At 40.5% G+C, this 19,592-nt stretch overlaps 8 protein-coding genes across 8 annotated transcripts; 3 read left to right on the forward strand and 5 right to left on the reverse strand.

Annotated features, from left to right (window-relative positions):
* Window positions 1-404: 404 nt before the first annotated feature.
* Window positions 405-1,745, reverse strand: BCR41DRAFT_424202 (hypothetical protein). Its single transcript, XM_022030388.1, has 3 exons — window positions 1,507-1,745; window positions 1,253-1,385; window positions 405-1,171 (listed from the first exon to the last, which is right to left on the reverse strand). The coding sequence occupies exons 1-3, from the start codon at window positions 1,716-1,718 to the stop codon at window positions 605-607; spliced, it is 912 nt and encodes a 303-aa protein (XP_021878872.1). The 5' UTR covers window positions 1,719-1,745; the 3' UTR covers window positions 405-604.
* Window positions 1,746-1,802: 57 nt separating this feature from the next.
* Window positions 1,803-2,308, reverse strand: BCR41DRAFT_398860 (hypothetical protein; the record flags this gene model as incomplete). Its single annotated transcript, XM_022029003.1, has 2 exons — window positions 1,803-2,128; window positions 2,272-2,308. The coding sequence occupies 2 exons, from the start codon at window positions 2,306-2,308 to the stop codon at window positions 1,803-1,805; spliced, it is 363 nt and encodes a 120-aa protein (XP_021878873.1).
* Window positions 2,309-3,740: 1,432 nt separating this feature from the next.
* On the reverse strand, window positions 3,741-5,057 carry BCR41DRAFT_358681 (hypothetical protein; the record flags this gene model as incomplete). The annotated part of the gene is made up of 1 exon (XM_022025086.1): window positions 3,741-5,057. A coding segment is annotated over one exon (1,317 nt), but the record flags the coding sequence as incomplete, so codon positions are not given.
* Window positions 5,058-7,102: 2,045 nt separating this feature from the next.
* Window positions 7,103-8,573, reverse strand: BCR41DRAFT_358682 (hypothetical protein; the record flags this gene model as incomplete). The annotated part of the gene is made up of 1 exon (XM_022025087.1): window positions 7,103-8,573. A coding segment is annotated over exon 1 (1,327 nt), but the record flags the coding sequence as incomplete, so codon positions are not given.
* Window positions 8,574-11,626: 3,053 nt separating this feature from the next.
* Window positions 11,627-13,101, reverse strand: BCR41DRAFT_358683 (hypothetical protein). The gene has a single exon (XM_022025088.1). It carries the CDS (start codon window positions 13,040-13,042, stop codon window positions 11,705-11,707), a length of 1,338 nt encoding a protein of 445 aa, XP_021878876.1. The 5' UTR covers window positions 13,043-13,101; the 3' UTR covers window positions 11,627-11,704.
* A 503-nt stretch (window positions 13,102-13,604) lies between these two features.
* BCR41DRAFT_424207 (hypothetical protein) lies at window positions 13,605-14,897 on the forward strand. The gene is made up of 4 exons (XM_022030389.1): window positions 13,605-13,802; window positions 13,977-14,104; window positions 14,307-14,480; window positions 14,614-14,897. Exons 1-4 carry the CDS (start codon window positions 13,690-13,692, stop codon window positions 14,850-14,852), a joined length of 654 nt encoding a protein of 217 aa, XP_021878877.1. The 5' UTR covers window positions 13,605-13,689; the 3' UTR covers window positions 14,853-14,897.
* Window positions 14,898-14,965: 68 nt separating this feature from the next.
* Window positions 14,966-15,837, forward strand: BCR41DRAFT_358685 (orotate phosphoribosyl transferase). The gene has a single exon (XM_022025089.1). It carries the CDS (start codon window positions 15,078-15,080, stop codon window positions 15,729-15,731), a length of 654 nt encoding a protein of 217 aa, XP_021878878.1. The 5' UTR covers window positions 14,966-15,077; the 3' UTR covers window positions 15,732-15,837.
* Window positions 15,838-17,190: 1,353 nt separating this feature from the next.
* BCR41DRAFT_358686 (hypothetical protein) lies at window positions 17,191-18,873 on the forward strand. Its single transcript, XM_022025090.1, has one exon. It carries the CDS (start codon window positions 17,274-17,276, stop codon window positions 18,846-18,848), a length of 1,575 nt encoding a protein of 524 aa, XP_021878879.1. The 5' UTR covers window positions 17,191-17,273; the 3' UTR covers window positions 18,849-18,873.
* The last annotated feature ends 719 nt before the right edge of the window (window positions 18,874-19,592 follow it).

Here is a 19,592-nt window from a genome sequence, read left to right on the forward strand (position 1 = left end):
CATTTTTTTTTTTTTTTACTTTTTATTTTTTATTACATGTATATCGTTTAATAAATATGTATCCCACGTATGCTGTTGTCCAAGTTGATCAACCCAAGTTGGAATACTTTTTATAGTCAATCACATTTCGTCCCCCCTGTGACAGAACATTTTATCCGCCCATATTATTCCATCTCAAGCATTGATTTTTTAGCTAGTCTACCACTACCATTCAAAAGGCTATCCACAATGCCTCGCCAATGTTTATCAGTAGCAGAGGATTTAGAGCTTCGCGACATCACAGACTTGAATGCCCGGCGTGTAGAATTCTTGATATTTGGGTTAATGGACCACGGGCCATTACTGTGGTGTGTAATCGACTTTGAAAAAAAAAAAAAAAAAAAAAAAAAGTATAGAAATGTTGACCCCACTTGATTTGTCATGCAAAGGAAACTGAAGGCATTAAAGGAAGTGAGTCCAAGAAATGAGATGACCGTATACGACTATGACACTGATTCTTCCGCTGTTTCCTTTGCTTCTATTACTGATAAAAGGGAAAGATGACAGCCATAGGATGCCCTGATGGATGTTCTATTATAATTAAAGTTATAATTACTAAGCTATGTCACTCATTAAGAAGCTCAACCTGACAAAACTCATCAAATGTTGTCAGCACATCTGTCTTGAGATGAGGTTGATTAAGCCATGCAGAGAGTAATACCATCCCTTGATCCTTATCTCTTCGTACGGAGGGAGCTAACATCCCACCAAACTCAGATCCAATACAACTATCACCAGGATTCTCCGTATTTCCCCCAGTTTTTGGAGCAATTGCTGTGTTACTCCCGGTTATTGAGGCTTCTTCGCTACTAGAATCACTGCTTAAACTTGCTTCTGTTGCTTCTGTTTTGGCTATTGTCGCTGTCTTTGTTCCTGTTGTAGCGGAGGAAATGAAGATGGGTTGAGAATGAAGGCTCGAGGCGATCAATTGGTCCAAGATATCTTGGTTCATGATCATCTGCATTGTGTACAGGCCAAAGACCCGTTCCAGTTGAATCCATATCTGTTCCAGTGTACATGTTGTACCAATAGGATCCCGATATGTGAATGCCTCTCCAAACATCTCGGTTGCTTCCTCCATTAGATACTCGAACTGGCTGGTCTGTAGCTTCATTTTGGCATATTGTGCATTCTAAAAAGTTTAACAAATATTGGATGTCAGTTGATGTTTAAAAGCTTTAGGGGTTAAATAAATAAATAAGGCATGCAATACCATTTTTGTGAGTGTTGTCTCCAGATCCTGTGCCATGGCTTCGGCTCTCTTTTGAAGCTTACTCTCGAACCTCTCCTTCAGGTCTAAAAACTGATCCAGCGCAGGAGGCCAATATCCTAGACCATCAACATACCTTTAAATAAAGGTGAACAAGTGTTTATAAATGAGAAAAAAAAAAAAAAAAAAAAAAAAAGACATTGTTGGATTCAAGAGAAGGACAAATGGTTTAATTATGACATTGATTAGGGTTTTACCCTTGTTGCAATTGAACGTTGACAAGAGCATTGGCCTGGGACAATCCATCGGAGACAAGGTCACTCCACACCTTTCGTGCCCTTTGAAAGTCAAGGAGGATAGTGATGACTCTACGTTCAATGGTCGCTTTAGACATGATGATTGTGCATTGTTCTGTCAAAAGAAAGCTTTTTTTCTCTGTGTGGCTGGGATAACTCCCCACAGACCACATTCTTTTTATTAAGAAGTTGAAGATCCCACTTTGGGACTTTTTTTTTTTTTTTTTTTTTTTTTTTACTACGAAGCATTATTGGCTTTAATGATGTCCAATGTAGCAAGTGCTGACAAAGCAATCGTTGCCTCTCTCAAGACAAAGTCTCTCGAACTTGATCTCGTCTTGGTCGTCAATCGGGCAGTGAGTCTCGGAGATGCGGAAACAATAGATCATGTTCCTACCAAACTCACTACTGCACACGTTCAAATTCCATTGCTGGTCAACTTCATCGTTGTTTTCACCACACTGGCACCGCAAAAGTGCTTTCCTTGATGTGGTCATCCTTCCTTTTCCCCTTTCAGAGCGGAAACCCTTGCGCCAGTCAAGGAACCGATTCTGTTCACAGGAACCAGCCATGGCTGTTGCGGCTATATAAAATATGTTTAAAAATAATAATAATAGTAATAATAATACAAAAGTAGTTTAGTAAAAGAACCTTCATTTTTATTTTTATTTTTTTTCTCTCACATGAGAAAACGCGCTACAATAGCAAGATTACAAAGTTCCGTACCAATGCAGAGGAGAACTAAGGCCTTTGCAAGATGCATAGTAGGCGGAGCTTTTAAGTTCGATGGAAGAAAGAATGTGCGAAAGAGAGGAATAGGGATATCGAACGATGAGTTCAAAAAAAAAAAAAAAAAAAAAAAAAAAAATACAAAACGTGGGGAAGGTGAGAGCGTGGGAAAACGTGATCAAAGAACACAGACCCTGTTCAACTAAGCGATTTCAGGGGCCTTGTCATTCCGTATCAGCTTCCGCTAAGCCCGTTTGTTTGCGAAGATTTAAAGCAATTAATCAGACAAGACTGTATCTCTTTTTTACATTTGTGGTCCACTCATCCTTTGTTACACATTCTGTAGGGAATAGGATGTATTGGGCGAAGAGACCAAAGAGTTCGACTCCGACCGCTAGGAGTTCAGAACGCGTAAAGATTATCTGAGCCATTCATTCATTCTTCTCCTTTCATCTGGGATATACTTACGCATATCATCTTAACAGGTAGTCCCCAGAAGCCGTCCAAATCGTTTACATTTCTTGTAAATGGGTATTAGTTGTTACTTTTTTTTTTATTTTTTTTTTTTTATTACAATTATAAACATAACACTCTTCTTAATAAAGTGAATTAATAAAAAAAATTAAAAAAAAAAAAAAAAAAAAAAAAAAAATGCATGTTCCTCCCCAAAATCACCATGTTTATTTACGGTGATATTGTGCAACCTGAGTCAATCAGTCACTAATTTGCGTGTGCCAGCATTGGGATTCACAAGTCCACCCAAAAAATCTGATTGTCTATAATCCATGGCACATCCTCAGCTTGCATCCGCCGATGACTATCGTGATCGAGCAATAAGAATCATAGGTGCTTCAGATTGACTAATTCATCCAAGCCTGTTCTTAACCTCAAGCCCCCAGTGCCCGAATGTTCTCAAGTATTAACATTTTCACTCTCAAGCTAAGGATTCGTAGTTAAATCAACTCGCCTAAGTGCTTAAACGCTTTACGTTGCTTCTCCATACCTTTAGAAGCCTCTTAATCAACGTCAACCTCAAGGTCGGCCCACACTCTAGTAAACCTAGTGCTAATCCATTCCGTTAACATTTCTTGCAATTAGGTATGAACCATTTGAGTAAGGTAGATTTATCTTTTGTTTTTTCCTTTATTTGCATTACGTCTACAATACTCTTGCCTCCAAATCGGACTATAAAATAAAATTTTACTTTATTACTATGAGTATCATACGTTAATTCCATGCGACCGAAGTAAGTGAATTACTAATCCGCGTACACTACCATCGGTATTCACGCTGCTTACCAGGCAACCAAAACTTGGCCAATTATTTACAATCCATGTCGCATCTTCACTATGCATCTGCTGATGCCTATCATGAGTGAGCAATAAGGAGCGTAGATGCTTCAGGCCGACTAGTTCATCCAGACCTGCTCTTAACCTCAAGTCCAGTGTCCGGAAATACCCTTCGTAGTAATGGGTCAAATTAAGGACATGTAGTTTAGTCAACTTGCCTAGCTGCCTAAATACAATACGCTGCTTCTGCATGCCCTCTGTACTCTCCTGGTCAACATCGGCTTCAAGTTGAATGACCAAATGGGTGAGATCAGTGCTAACCCATTCTTCACCATCAACAATTTCTGTCACTTTCACTTTGGGCCCCGCCAATACCTTCAGACGTGGACAATTGGATAAGATCGCTTGACCAACACCGGCAAAGATTGTGGCTTGTTTGTTGAATCTCAGTACTTGAATTGTGTCGCAGAGCCTCCGATCCCTTCTCTTCCGTACTATGTGCCCACCATCCAGAACCTCCTGCTCGTCTGCTAGTAATTCTTGCATAGAGAGTGGACCGAATTCACAATCTGGGATATCTAGCCGTCTTAGTTCAGTCATCTTTCTGAGAAGTGCTGCCATGTCCTCGTCTTTTATTCTGAAGGACCCCATATACAGGTCTGATAGACTTGTCGATGTGAAGGGATGATCAACGAATACTGCCTTATAGATATCACGGCCACCTGTTGGATATGAAATATCGTCATCCGTGTATTCACCGAACTTTAATGAGCGTAGCTTTGGACATCTCTTAGCCAATATGCCGAGACAATAAGATGATGAATAAAAGGTTGGAGGCGTGGATATCTTGACAAAGCGAAGACGTAATGTGGTCATATTTGGGAAAATGAATTCATCTGTGCCGTCGTTCAAGAAGTTGGAGGGTAGTCGATTGATTGTTACACAAGACATCTCCAAGCACCTAACTCTCTTGCAGACTCGAAAGAATAGATCGACCTGGTCATTAGACACGTAAGTACTAGAAATGGTTAACACTTCTAGATGCGTGCATCCCAGTAATGCTGTCCATATCTCTCGTAAAGATGAGTCACCCGGTGTAGTGAGCTCAAATTTGGTGATTGTGGAACTGTGGGACATAATCAAGCTAGAAAGCTCACTCAGATTGAACGAAAGCTGGCTTCGACATTCGATGGATTGGAGGCGAACACAGCCTTGCAACGACATGTACTCCTTTGGAAACTTGTAATAGAATAGAAGCTCCTCAATATTTTCCTTGTAGCTCTGCAGTGCTGCACCAGTAGGATACTTTCTATATCTTGAATAGGTTTCTCCAACCTCAATCCTTTTGTAAATGGATATAGAGCCAGCAAGTGTATTGCGGAAAGTCCTGGAGACAAGAATACAGCGTAAGAGATCATCTTGTTCTAGGAAGTCGCCAACACGCAAAATAATTTCTGGAATGTCCATAGGACTCAAATTGGAATTGCTCATCATGTAAAAGAGAGAGAGAGGAAGATGATGGAATGAGAGATGATAGAGCGAAATGAAGTGTGAACAGGAACATGTTTTTATTTATATATTAGAGACACTTAGAGCAAGTGCTTATTTACACCCAAAAATCCATCATTTTTTGTAACGTTTGTTCACGTTTGTACAGTTCGCCGTTGACAAATTGTCGAAAATCGACATTATAGCAAGTTGTCATTTCTGTTAAATATATCAAACTCTATTTTTCGATATTACTTGCGTCGCCGCTTTTTTTTTTTTCTTTTTTTTTTTCACTCCCCACTCTCATCCATCAATATGCCTCAAGGAAAGAACCAAACAACCTCTGGTAACCAGTCCTTGCTACCAAAGGCTACATTTCAACCAAGGAGCAGGCTGGTGCCAGAAAGTCGTCGCTATTGCCAAAGCGTACGTCCCAGAAACGCATCGAATTAAGGAAGTCATTTTCCCTGATGCTGTTCGAATGATAATGACATCTGAAAAGCACAATCATCGATTCACCCCATACACTGAGGATGATATCGCTTACCAAGGCGATGAGAGACGACGATGAAGATGGCCTTGAATACATCCCTAGTCATCCTGACTAGAGTTATCAGATTTATCAAGTGTGCTCGATTCTCCTTCAAGTCCGACAATACACGATCACTAAGAAGTAAACAAAGAAATATTACACGAAACCTTCCTACGGTTTAAAAATCCTCAGAACGAAATCAATGACCCTCTATTGCTGAAACGCTGGGTTGCAGCATACAGGCAGTTGAAGTTATTTAATGAATGCCGCGATTTGTTGACAAGGAGAAAGTGAGTCAGAATGAATAAATATGAATGAGGTAGTGAAAATAGAGTTTGATATATTTATTGAATTGAAATGAATAGAAATGAAAACTTGCTCTAATGTCGATTTTCTACACTATACACTTTGAGCAAGTGTTTATTTACACCCAAAAATCCATCATTTTTGTAGTCGCGTTTGTTTACGTTTGCACTTAAAGAAAAAAATCTCCTAGATTTTTCAACGCAGCCACAACCATAAAGAGTACTTTTTTTTTTTTTTTTTTTTTTTTGACTATAACACTAATGATGATAGTCCTACATCCTAATTTTTCCTTTTATCAAGAGGATGCGGCCTGCTCTGGTAGCACTTATCTCAGAATGAGAGGGAGAGGGGAAGAGGTGTTAATTTTGTGCCATTACTTGGTTGTTGACTGTGTGAAAGAACCAAAAAAAGTTCATTATCGCCTGAATTTATTGTAATAAGTGCCAATTTTTACGTAGATAGCATGTTTTTACAGAATTCAGGTGTGACCCCTTTTATGATGAAAAATTCATCCACCTTTTGCCACTAAATTAAAATTTGTAATAGGTCTTAATAAAAAGGTTCCTGCCTGGCGGTAATAAAAGCAGCTCTCTGATCTCCTTGACTATCAGTCTCCATACGATCGAGCTTTTAATAATGGCCTTTGGTACAGCCTTACATAGTAGTGTATCTGGACTAAGTACCGAGCCCCTCATGATCAAATGGATGCACACAAGCACACTGCAAGTTGATTCTGGACAAAATTATCATTTGATCTCCTTGGTACTGGGCGGCTTTACGGCTTTTCCTATCAGATGTAAGGAAGAGGAAGAGATCAACTAGGTAACCTCAATTGCCTATCGTATCTGGCATCCCCTCCTTCTATGTAATCTGCACTAAACTACGAAGTCATATTAGTGTTAGTAAAGTGCGGCTCGAAGCGCTTTTAAAACAGCAACTTAGGAGAAGCTGCCCATCGAATACTATCATGGCGGGGATATTAGAGCACAACGTCTTTTTTATGCGGTATACCTCAAGCTCGATAAAAAGACCTTGGAAAAATCAGAGACTCGGCCTTTGAACCGCAAATGCAGTTCAAGCCTTTTACATTGATCATAGAGACAGCAGTTATTATCAATCGTGTATTTATTAAGTGGCAGGTACTGCACTAACCATTAGCAATGTATCAACATGATCAGTAATTCTAGTCTCAATCTCTCGATTCCTCGATTCTTTAAGTTTTTATACTCTACCCCCCACTATCCGCTGTAGATTCTCAGGTCTTTGTGTTAACCACCACATGTTCTTTAGGCTACATTTATTCTTGCAAAGGATAGAAGACCACTGAAATACGTCAAATCAGATAGATCTAATCGAGCCAAATTGCATATCCGGTCATACACAATGCGTCCCTTCTCCTTGCCTTCTTTGGTCACTGGATCAACATCAACCACAAGACGAACCATCATCTTAGTCAGTCCAGTGCTAACCCATTCTGCACTACCGACAACTTCTGTTACTGTAATTTTAGGTCCATATAGCCTCTTCAGACGTGGACAATTGGATAGGAATACTTGAGCGACTCCATCGGTCCTTTTGCTTTGCTGATTGACTTTCACTATCTCAACTGTATCACAAAGCCTTTGATCTCTTCTTTGTCGTACTATCCTTCCACCATCCAAAACCTCCTGCTCATCTGCTAATAATTCTCGAATAGAGAGTGGACCGAAATCACAATCCGGGACTTCTAGTCGTCTAAGACTAGTCATTTTTTTGAGAAGTGTTGCCATCTCCTCGTCTGTTATTTTCATCAGTGGAAAGTATACATCCGATAGATTTGTCAGAGTATATGGATGATGAAGGAGCGCTGTCCTATAGAAAGTAATATCCATTTGTTGTGTTGTTTGGGTATCCTCTCTGTAATAAAAGAATTCCAGCGATCGTAGTCCTGGACATCTCTTAGTCAATATCCCCAGACAGTAAGATGATGTATGCGGATGTGGAGGATTGGAAATTTCAACATTATATAGACGTAATGTGGTCATATTTAGAAAAATATATTCCTCCTTGTCGTCGTCCAAGAAGTTGAGAGGAAACTGATTGATCTTTATGCCAGATAAGTGCAGCCATCTAACCTTGTGACAGATTTGAAAGAATTGAGCGAATTCATCTTCGAGTATATGTGTATGATAGATGTCCAAGGCTTCTAAGCGAGTGCATCCCAAAAGAGTTCCCCACTTGTTTCGCAGATTTGAAAATTTGAAACTAAGCTTGGTGATTGTGGAGCTGTGGGGCTTGATCAAGTCGAAAACCTGATCCGGACTGGGTGAGCTCCAGACACCTGAACATTCGATGGATCGGAGACGACTACAACCTTGCAATGATAGGTACTCTTCAGAAAAGCTTTCGTTAAACTTAAGCTCCTCAATGTATTTCTTGTAGTTCTGTAGCGCCTCACCAGTTGGATACCTTGCGTGAGCTTCAATAGTGATTTTTTTCCAGATGGACTTGACAAGTGTATCGTGAAAAGTTCTAGAGATACGAATACAGCGTAAGAGAGCATCTCGCTCTAGAAAGTCGCCAACATGTAAAACAATTTCTGAAATGTCCAGGGGATTCACTTTGGGATTGCCCATCATGCAAAAAAAGAGAGAGACAAAGAGAGAATGATGAGTTGATGTAACTTGGCATGGACTGTGTGTGGGAGAACGCCCTGACCCTGCTGACAGCCTGTAAGCTGAGATCTCGTTTTTATGCGTATTTTGATTTTCCTCCTCGCAACAGGTGAACGCTTTCAAGAGATAGTAGGCTTGTCGTTCGTTTATTCAATTCACTATCCTACTTTATCCTATGGTTTTTTTTTTTTTCTTAATTGGAAGAGATCAACATGGGTATAGTAAGCTGTTTGCAAATGTAGACTGTCTCGACATCGTATTTTACATATCTGTCAGTTCTTACTTCTTACTCTCATTTTATTTTTTGTCACCCACATCAACGATCCCAGAAGCTTGTTCTTGCTTTCTTAAATAGAACATCGCGTCGATTAAGCGATGTTTGAAATATATAATTGAAGGAGCAATCTGGAGCAAGCAGAGGTGTAATGATAAACACAGGTTGAACAATGGATAAGAAGATATGTAGATATATGACAGCAGAGGCTTTAATGTGGAGAAAAAAAAAAATGAGCAGATCCAAAGGAGCCATCCATAGCACTTGTTTTTGTTAGTTGATGATCTTTCATTTTCTTCTAAAATGCATGCTTCTATAGGTGTAAAACTTGTCCAGGGGTTCAGTAACCCGCTCGTACTGTTGAGCGTACTCCCTAAACTCTGTCGAGCGGATAGACTGCTTTTAGTTCTGCTGAGAGCCTGTGTGCCGTCGTCTGAATCACTCATAACCATTTTTACTTTCCACCTTTTATGAGAGGTTGCTGCGAGTACCATTGTCGAACATGCTGACCTGCTTGTGTGAAAACTCGATATACTTAATGCTAGTTGTAAAAGTAATAGTTAGAAGAGGAAATATTAAAAAACAAAAAGAAGTACGTGCACTTCAGAAGGTCATACTTTCGCCTTTTTTTTTTTTTTTTTTTTTTTTTTTTTTTCAAGTGCTTTATCGCCTTGCGATATTTAGTGCTATTGCTGCGCCTTCACCATCATAGTGTAACGTGTCTATTTCCTACTTAGGATAGGAGCTCCGCTGCAACCTTTCTAAAACCAAGCTCAATCTTCTGCGTAGGGCTCACTTTCAAAGTGCTGATCGCACAGCTCTTCTGAAAGTGCAGAGTAATATGGTAACTATAGGCATTATAGTATTAATCACCATGTCCTGGAAAAGTGTTGCTTGAAAACCCTATGACTCAAGTGTAGTTACTTGCACCAATCAATTGAGATACCACAAGCGTTGGCTAATAAAGTTTATTAATATAACCAAGGTTCAAGTGAGAAGCGATTAGTGGCAAAGTAACAATGACGCGGAACAGTCGGAATGAAGGGTGGATGAACATGAATGGCTATATCAGTAAGAAATAGTAAGAGGTACAGATCGATCAACGCGCCGCTCCTTTCCTTATGATCATTATCTTTTGCGCTCTCGCTCCTAATTACTTTTCCTGTATATGCGCGATTTGCCTTTGCAATTCAACTTTACATACCTCTTTCCCTTTTTCATTTATTCCGAAGCTTCATCGCCCTTTTTTTTTCACTTTTTAGACATTCCATGTTCTCGTTATCCCCTTCCTTTTGCTTCGTTGGCCTTACACTTAACTGCCTGTTTTAAAAAAAAAAAAAAAAAATTAGGGATTTTGCCTGTTCAGCCATCATTTTTATTCTCCAATCAACATATTTACACATATTCAGTAACAATTCCAATGACAAAGGCGAAGCTGCAAAGAAAACCCCTGAGGAAACTTCTAAACCATATTTCCAGAATAGACAAGTCAAACAAGCAGCAAGTCCAGTCAAGCAGGCGACAGCCTCAAAAGCATAAACAAATGGAAGCAGTTAGTCTCAGAAGAGTGAGCTGATCGGGCCCATCAAAATTGAGTCTATTGATTGTTGGTCGAGAAGTACACTGTTTCCAGCAAAAAAATTATCCAATGACTCGATCTGGATGCTCAAGCAAGCCATCTATCCCATATTACCGTGGGCTCAAATACCAGGCCCAAGAAGCTCATGCTCAAGCTCGCCGCTGGTAGCTTAAAGAAGGAGGAGCTGGAAAAACTACCCAGGAGGCTGCTTTATTGCTTGCTAGAAGACTTGAAAAACTCAGTGCCCGCTTTCCAATTGTAGCAGATGATCACATCACACCATTGTCAAGCTGCAGCACCAAGGTGTGAATATAGCTCTTGATGGATTGATTGCTGAAGTCCTCATTTGATGAAACTTATTTTCTACTTCTAAACGGTCATATACATAGTCTCACCATTTGCTTCGCGCCTTGATTAACTCGACGTTCTTTCTAATTATTCGCTCTGATACTTATTCAGCTTGGAAAAGAAAGCAAGCTGAAGTTCCTGGCGTGCTTTCGATAGAGATCCTGGCTATTGTAAAGTGTAATGAAGCAAGCATATTGATTTTGGTCATTCTATCACTTTTAAAAGAAGCTCTCTCTAAAGAAGCTCGTGCAAGTGAGTATAGCATAGGCGGCTCTGATGTTCTTGTAAATCTGACTATGGTAGCAGGACTTGCAAAGAAAAGGCCAGTGGAAGGTGAATCTAATCTCTCGACTCGAAAGAATGAGTCAAGGTGTTTTCGTTCATGGGGATGACATCAACAAATAGCGATTGTCACAATATTAATATTCGCCAACCTCGCCATTATGGGAATTTGACGATTTCATATTAGATGGAGCAGTCTGACATCTTCAGTCACATATCATATACTGCAATCCCTCCTTCTGTTAACTTTGCACTATCTACCAAGCCATATCAGAATGGATAATGAATAACTGGGAAGGGCATTTTAAACAGTGGTTGAAGAGGAGCTACTAATCAAGTGGTATCATGACAGGGATTTTCATACGACAGACTCTTTATGTGGTGCAAAACAGGCTCTCTCTCTCATAAAAAAAAAGGCGCTTAGGACAAAGTAGTGGAACTTGGCCTTTGAGCTCCAAATGCAGCTCATGTCTTTTACATAATTCATAAAGACAATTGTCATTGTTCACAATTAGGAGTCTGAATTTTTATCAAGTGGTGGGTCATTAACCATCACCAATGAATCAAGAGTAAAAGACTCGTCCCAGTTCCTTAAATCCCCCTTATTTTAGTGCTTGTACTCTTCTTCTCTCTATTTTATGCTAATTCTCAAATCTGAATACTAACAAATACAGATTCTTAAGACTGACTGTTCTCTGGAGTCATGCCTGCAAAGGATAGAAGTCGATTATACCGTGAGCAGTAGCAGCCATACAATCGAGCCAAACTATGTATCCGATCATACACAATGCGTCCCTTTTCCTTGCCTTCTTCGGTCGTCTGATCAACATCTACTACAAGATTGACCTGCATTTCAGTCAAGCCAGTACTAACCCATTCTGCTCCATTGGCAACTTCTGTCACTGTCATTGTAGATCCTTTCAGCTTCTTCAGACGTGGACAATTCGAGAGGATCGCCTGAATAACGCCATCAGTTCTTTCGCTTTGTTCACTCCATTCCAGTTCCTCAACCATATCGCAGAGTCTCCGGCCCCTTCTTTTCTGTACTATGTTCCCGTCCTCCAGGGCCTCGTGTTCGTCTGCTAGCAATTCTCGCATCGAGAGTTGACCAAACTTACCCCACGGGACTTTTAGTCGTCTCAATTGAGTCATCCGTCTGAGTATTGCCGCCATATCCTCGTCTTTTATTTTCATGGATGCGAGAGATAGGTCTGATAAGTTTGCCACTGTGTAGGTATGATGAAGGAATGCTGTCCTGCAGAAATCAAGATGTAATTGGTCCATAGTTAAGGAGCCTTTTTTGTAATCATAGAGGTACAATGACTGTAATTTTGGACACCTCCTAGTCAATATCCCGAGACAATAAGATGATGTGTATGGACGTGGAGGGTTGTGTATTCGGACATTATGAAGATATAATGTGCTCATATTTGGGAAAATGTATTTGTCAGCCTCGTCTCCCAAGAAGTCGGAAGGTAGCTGACTGATGCTTGCGTCGGTCATGTTCAAATATTTAATTTGCTTGAAGACCTGGAAGAATTGATCTATTTCGTTTTCAAATATGCGTGTCTTAGAGACGCTTAGGACTTCAAGGCGAGTGCATTTCAGTAATGGCTCCCATATATCTCCTAAACTTGGACAGGTGAAAGTAAGGTAGGTGATCGTAGAACTGTGAGAGTCGATCAAGTCGGAAATCTGACGGAGATCGGATTTACGCTGGACTTCACATCTGATGGATTGGAGGCGATCACAACCTTGTAATGACAAATAATCCTCTGGGAAATAATAAAAAAACGTAAGGTCCTCGATGTATTTCTTGTAGTTATACAGTGCTTCGCCAGAGGGATACGTTGAATCGGCGTCAACACAGATGTCTCGCCATATGGCTTTGGCAAGTGTATTGTGGAAAGTTTTGGAGACACGGATACAGCGTAAGCAATCATCATAATCTAGGAAGCGACCAACGAGCGAAACGATTTCTGGAATGTCCAAGGGATTCGAATTGAGGTTGTTCATCTTGCATGAGAGAGTTGCTAGAGCAAGATTATGTCAAATCTTTGTATGTCGTGTCTAACCAATAATTTTTTTTTATTGGTAACTTCAATTAAGACTGTTGTGCCATGTGTAAAATTTCACACACTTTCTAAGGCCGACCTTTGTCTCGAGTCGGGCCTGAAAAAGATAATTGGTAACTTTACTCCAAAGGATTTGATCGTCAGTTTCTGCCTTCTGCGCTCTCTTAGTCAACATCAACCACAATATGGGCCTTCATTTTAGTCAGCCCTGTGCTTACCCATTCTGCTCCATCGACAATTCCTGTGGTTCTCTCATACTGTTTATGTAGGTCCTCAAGACAAGGGTCATTATTATTAATATTAGGAAATTTACTAGGCATTAGCTACCATTAATATACCAAGACTAATAAAGTAATTCTTTTTTAGCCCCCATTTGGCTATCAAATCGTACTCATAGGCTCATAGCAGTGTGCAAAATGTTTGGGCATGTGACTGCTCACGGTGTATGAGCATCCACGCATAATAAAGTTTCATAGTCTACGCGCTTTTTGGTAAGGGAGCATGTTCACATTTCCTATTTTTCTATTCATCTTTTTCCATCATTTCTTCCATTTCTTCCATTTCTTCCACCCATTTAACAGCATAGTCATGAGCAGGGAAGCCTCACCAGTACGACATAGTCCCACATTAATGACACAGCCAGTCAAGGGGATTCTTAAACGACCGGCCTCACAGCACCAGCACGACGAACGTGCTCCAAGGTAAAGTGTAAAGTGTAACGGCTCTCTGTTGATATTGTACAGGAAAAACAATCGGCAGTTGGCTGATTGCTTAAGGGACCTAACCTGTCGTACCTATTGGCATTATACTACCTCGTGTTGCCGTGCTTTAACACTCTTATTTGTTGTTTGATAAAAAAATATATATATTTATAGAATCAAATGGGATGAGGAGAACTTGACGCTTACAGAAGCACAAAAGGACTCTACGATGAAGATTAACGAGCCCAAGACACCATATGTCCATTATAACCATGAACTAGACAAAGCCATGGATATGGATGGTAAGGCATAAGCAAGGAAGCTTTGGTAGTCATCTATCCTAAAATAACCAATGAACAGCATCTCGAGCCGAGCTTATGACAATTAATCATCGCAGTCAACCTCGTGTTTTTTTTTTCTTTTTTTTTCTTTTCTTTTAACATAAAAAAAGGTTGCAGAATCTCCAATCTAACCCTCATTTCTTTCAATTCTTCCTTGCATTAGAGTCATTCTCTCTTGATGATGGTAAAAAGAAGCATGTTTCATTAGCACCTACACCTGCTTCACCCAAGTTTAAAGCCGTGGACGGCGATGAAAATACAGATGATCAGGATGGAGATGAGCCAGAGGAGTGGAGGGACTCTGACGATGAAGAGGACGATGTTCCTTCCAAGAAAAGTAAGTTCCCCTCCCGAACTGTGGATCATGCAATGGCTTTGCTTTCTGGATAGCATCTACCGATAAAACTCAGGATTGGATGCGGCTAGTAACACTTTTTTTTTTTTTTTTTTTTTTTTTTTAATGGATATAGTTGATCACGAAAAGTTTACAAAGATGAGAGCAGAGCATTACAAGATGAAGGAAGCTCTGCAGATAGGGCATGAGCTGGCAGAAGAGGAGTTGAAGGCATTAGCTAGCCCCAGTCCACTATCTGAACCTGTTCCTCCTTTACCTTCATTCGCCAAACAAGTTAACTCTGAGTTGAACGATGTTGGGTTTATAGCTGATAAGAAAAATAGTACGGAACAGGATACCGGAATGGAGTTGTAAGAGCTTAGAGAAATAAAAAATTAAAACCCCCGCTTTTTGTTTTGTTGCGTGACTGGCGCACCCATGTTTATTTTTATTTCTTTAATTGCCGCTTCTATCTCTCTTCTCTTCTCTTCTCCTCTCCTCTTTTTCCTTTTCTAATGTCACTCCAACCCTTGCTACATCGTTCTTGGCCACACCACCTTAAACCTCCATAAGCAACCTCCCATCCATTCTTTACCAGCCATGACCATTAAACAGTACCAGCGCGATTTCATTGAGTTTGCCATCAAAAACCAAGTCCTAAGATTTGGCGAGTTCACCCTCAAGTCTGGCCGTATCTCCCCATATTTCCTCAACGCTGGTCTCTTTAACACTGGCGCTTCCCTTTCCAAGATCGGAAAATTTTATGCCGCGGCTGTGAATGACTCTGGTATCGAGTACGACGTCATCTTTGGTCCTGCTTATAAGGGGATCCCTCTTGCTTGTGCCACTGTAGTCGCATTAGCCGATAGTCCATACAACAAGGATACACCTTATTGCTTCAATCGTAAAGAGAAAAAGGATCATGGCGAAGGTGGTACCATTGTAGGATCCCCATTGAAGGGAAAGGTTCTGGTCATTGATGATGTCATCACTGCGGGGACTGCTGTTCGCGAGTCAGTCGATATCATTAAGAGCGCCCAGGCTGAGCTTGCTGGAGTACTTGTGGCTGTGGATCGTCAAGAGACGGGTAAGGATGGTACCTTATCAGCAATCCAAGAGGTTCAAAGAGACTTTGGAGCTCCTGTCAAGGCCATTGTTACCATGTCCCATATCATGGAATACATGGAGGAGCAAGGTACCTATGCGGATCACTTGGTTCAGATGCGTGCCTACCGTGAAAAATATGGCGTCTAGACAATATTTCAGTTAATGTCAATCGAACGATACCTTTTCGCATGTTACCAGCCCAGCAATAGTGTTATTTATCCACAATAAAATACAATAAACTACATACATGTAAGATTTAATAGATCAAATTTTGAATGGAGAACAGCGCGGGAGGAGCCCCACTGGGGCAAATACCAGAATATAAAAGCTTTTGTACCTTCGCTTTAAGTTGCCTGAATTGTCACGAAGCAAAGATGTTGCTTGGCCCCTATAACTTTGGCAACGACCTGGCGATATGCTTATCACCAATGGTGATCTTTGTTGCATCCAGGGAGACTCTCTCGGCATCCACAGGTTGAAGATGGAGTGGTCATTGTTGCTTCCAGGGAAAGAAGGATATGGAATGCCCGAAATGAACAGAACATTGGTATTAATAAAATTTATGGATGTGCTGGCATAAAAGAAATAGATTTACTTAGCGTAGTCCACATTTACTTTTTCATTTTATCAGTTTCCCTACACCTTTATCACTTTTCATTTTCTCTCCTTTTCTCTCTTTATTTTCTAATTTTCGGACAACCTGACAGAACAACAACCCCAATGCTGTTGGCAGTGTCATTATATGTGGAACGTTCAGCTTCTGCGTCTGAACACGACTGGTCAGCATGTACCTCCTTTCAATACCGAGGAGACTATCAGAAGTTATCAGGAATCCGTATTTTACTCTTGAGCAGACACAACACGTTTTTAATAACTATGCAAGATATTCGCCTTATCGCAGGGATGGCTTTTCATCTAAAAAGACATATCGTCTAACTCATAAGCTGTCAAGCCAAACGTTATTCTACTAATCCTTGCTGAAAATTTGAAGATCTGGACGTAAATCAACGCATCCTTTGAAGTATACAAATTAAAAAAAGTCATATTAGTTCAGAAGCCGAAGAAGGCAAAGAGAATGGACGCATTGTATATGATAGGATAGGCAAGTTGACTTGGTTTGGTCCTTCTGACTGCTCTGCTAGTTTTTGCAAATGAAAAACTAGCCTAGAGATCTTGTAATGACCAGCATTAAGACTTGAGAATCAACAACAGATAGAGGAGGTGTCAGATACGACACCAACTGAGGTTGTCAAGTTGGTCTCCCTCCTCTTCCTTAGCATCTGATTAGGAAGTCATTTAATCTTCGTAATAGCAAGACTAAAGATTACTAGTGTAAAGTCACCCAGCACCAAGGAGATCAAATGACAAATCTGTCCAGAATCAACTTGCAGTGTGCTTGTGTGCATCCATTTGATCGGTACTATGTAAGGCTGCGCCAAAGGCCATTATTAAAAGCTCGATCGTATGGAGAGATCAGAGAGCTGCTTTTATTACCGCCAGGCAGGAACCTTTTTTATTAAGACCTATTACAAATTTTAATTTAGTAGAAAAAGGTGGCGAACCTGCCAGATATGCAAACCTGCAGTGCTTAAAAGATAAAAAATAAATAAATAAAAAACATGTTCCTGTTCACACTTCATTTCGCTCTATCATCTCTCATTCCATCATCTTCCTCTCTCTCTCTTTTACATGATGAGCAATTCCAATTTGAATCCTATGGACATTCCAGAAATTATTTCGCGTGTTGGCGACTTCCTAGAACAAGGTGATCTCTTACGCTGTATTCTTGTCTCCAGGACTTTCCACAATACACTTGCTGGCTCTAAATCCATTTGCAAAAGGATTGAGATTGGAGATGCCTATTCAAGATATAGAAAGTATCCTACTGGTGCAGCACTGCAGAGCTACAAGGAAAATATTGAGGAGCTTCTATTCTATTACAAGTTTCCAAAGGAGTACATGTCGTTGCAAGGCTGTGTTCGCCTCCAATCCATCAAATGTCAAAGCCAGAGTTTGTTTAATCTGAGTGAGCTTTCTAGCTTGATTATGTCCCACAGTTCCACAATCACCAAATTTGAGCTCAGTACACAGGATAATCCAACTTTGCGAGAGATATGGACAGCATTACTGGGATGCACGCATCTAGAAGTGTTAACCATTTCTAGTACCCAGATGTGTAATGACGGGGTCGATCTATTCTTTCAAGTCTGCAAGAGAGTTAGGTGCTTGGAAATGTCTTATGTAGATATCAATCGACTACCCCCCAACTTCTTGAACGACGGCACAGATGAATTCATTTTCCCAAATATGACCACATTACATCTTCGCGATGTCCGGATATCCACGCCTCCAACCTTTTATTCATCATCTTATTGTCTCGGCATATTGGCTAAGAGATGTCCAAAGCTACGCTCATTAAAGTTCGATGAATACGCACGTGGCGGTATTTTATATAGAACAGGCGCCTGTGCTTTCTATAAGGCGGTATTCGTTGATCATCCCTTCACACTGACAAGTCTATCAGACCTGTATATGGGATCCTTCGGAATAAAAGACGAGGACATGGCAGCACTTCTCAGAAAGATGACTGAACTAAGACGGCTAGATATCCCAGATTGTGAATTCGGTCCACTCTCTATGCAAGAATTACTAGCAGACGAGCAGGAGGTTCTGGATGGTGGACACATAGTACGGAAGAGAAGGGATCGGAGGCTCTGCGACACAGTTGAAATACTGATATTCCAAAGGCAAGGTGAAACGCCTGCCGGTGTTGGTCAAGCGATCTTATCCAATTGTCCACGTCTGAAGGAATTGGCGGGGCCCAAAGTGAAAGTGACAGAAATTGTTGATGGTGAAGAATGGGTTAGCACTGATCTCACCTACTTAGTCATCCGGCTTGAAGCTGACGTTGACAAGGAGACTGCAGAAGGAATGCAGAAGCAGCGCATTGTATTTAAGCAACTAGCTAAGATGACTAAACTACGTGTCCTTTATTTGACGAATTACAACTCAGTAGCGCAATACCGGACGCTGGACTTGAGGTTGAGAGCAGGTCTGGATGAACTGGCCAACCTGAAGCGCCTACACTTGTTATCGTTCAACCGTGATATGTGTCAGCAGATGCAATCAGAGGATGTGACATGGATTATAAACAATTGGCCGAAGATCAAACGTTTGGATGGTGTTGTAAACTACAAGAGCAATGCAATGGCTAGCTTATTTGTAGCACATAACATTTCAGCAGGGTTCAATTATGATTTATGATTGGGGCTAAAGAAAAGAAATAAAAATACGTTCACTTTCCACTTTGATTTGGAGTACATGGCTCTTAAATATGTGCCTTCTAATGAATATTTACTTTGTTGGTAGCAAATGTTATACATATTCAAAAACTTGCACCGTCAAAAGTAAGTTTGGTGATTGTAGAACTGTAAGCCCTTACCAAGTTGAGAACCTCCGGTGTAACAAGTTATTTTGCAAATACGGACTCATCTCGTGGGATCCAACATCACAATTGGCATAGCTTTTGTTTGTCTTCTTGCTCTTCCTATAGCTATCGTTTAGTTTTTTTTTTTTTTTTTTTTTTTTTTTTTCCCTGATCTAGTAAACTAGCAAGAGTAGCATTTTATCTTTCATGCCAATGACCGCCATAGCTTCATACCCAGTCTCATAAAGAGCATTCCGTCGGTTATACCGTCATTAGTAAGTAAATAAATATATTTGTTCAAGGAATATCGCACCACCTGGCTCCGAAATATGTGGATGGTGCAGAATCCGTGTCCTTTAGAGGTGGGCGATCAAGTTCAAAAAGGTCAAAACCTCAATATCTCCTCCCCATCACAGCTGGAATCCTCCAAGGATAAATAACCATTAACCCATTTCCACAGCCATAACTTGAATAAGAGTTTGCTTACATTATGAAGTAAAAAAAAAAACAAATTAAGCAAGGCGCCAAGAAGCCACTCATATCATTTGCATTCCTTGCAGCTACTAATGTTATGAAGGCTA

This window comes from Lobosporangium transversale (genome assembly GCF_002105155.1).
Source record: "Lobosporangium transversale strain NRRL 3116 chromosome Unknown BCR41scaffold_34, whole genome shotgun sequence".
Classification (NCBI taxonomy): Eukaryota; Fungi; Mortierellomycota; class Mortierellomycetes; order Mortierellales; family Mortierellaceae; genus Lobosporangium; species Lobosporangium transversale.

Bases quoted from the DNA above. Each gene is read 5' to 3' on its own strand.
- BCR41DRAFT_424202 (XM_022030388.1), bottom strand. From the start codon at position 1,718: ATGTGGTCTGTGGGGAGTTATCCCAGCCACACAGAGAAAAAAAGCTTT. The intron at 1,386-1,506 runs GTAAAACCCTAA...CTTTATTTAAAG, and splicing joins AACGTTCAATTGCAACAAGG to GTATGTTGATGGTCTAGGAT. The intron at 1,172-1,252 runs GTATTGCATGCC...TAAACTTTTTAG, and splicing joins AGACAACACTCACAAAAATG to AATGCACAATATGCCAAAAT.
- BCR41DRAFT_358683 (XM_022025088.1), bottom strand. From the start codon at position 13,042: ATGAACAACCTCAATTCGAATCCCTTGGACATTCCAGAAATCGTTTCG.
- BCR41DRAFT_424207 (XM_022030389.1), top strand. From the start codon at position 13,690: ATGAGCAGGGAAGCCTCACCAGTACGACATAGTCCCACATTAATGACA. The intron at 14,105-14,306 runs GTAAGGCATAAG...TCCTTGCATTAG, and splicing joins CAAAGCCATGGATATGGATG to AGTCATTCTCTCTTGATGAT. The intron at 14,481-14,613 runs GTAAGTTCCCCT...TAATGGATATAG, and splicing joins CGATGTTCCTTCCAAGAAAA to TTGATCACGAAAAGTTTACA.
- BCR41DRAFT_358685 (XM_022025089.1), top strand. From the start codon at position 15,078: ATGACCATTAAACAGTACCAGCGCGATTTCATTGAGTTTGCCATCAAA.
- BCR41DRAFT_358686 (XM_022025090.1), top strand. From the start codon at position 17,274: ATGATGAGCAATTCCAATTTGAATCCTATGGACATTCCAGAAATTATT.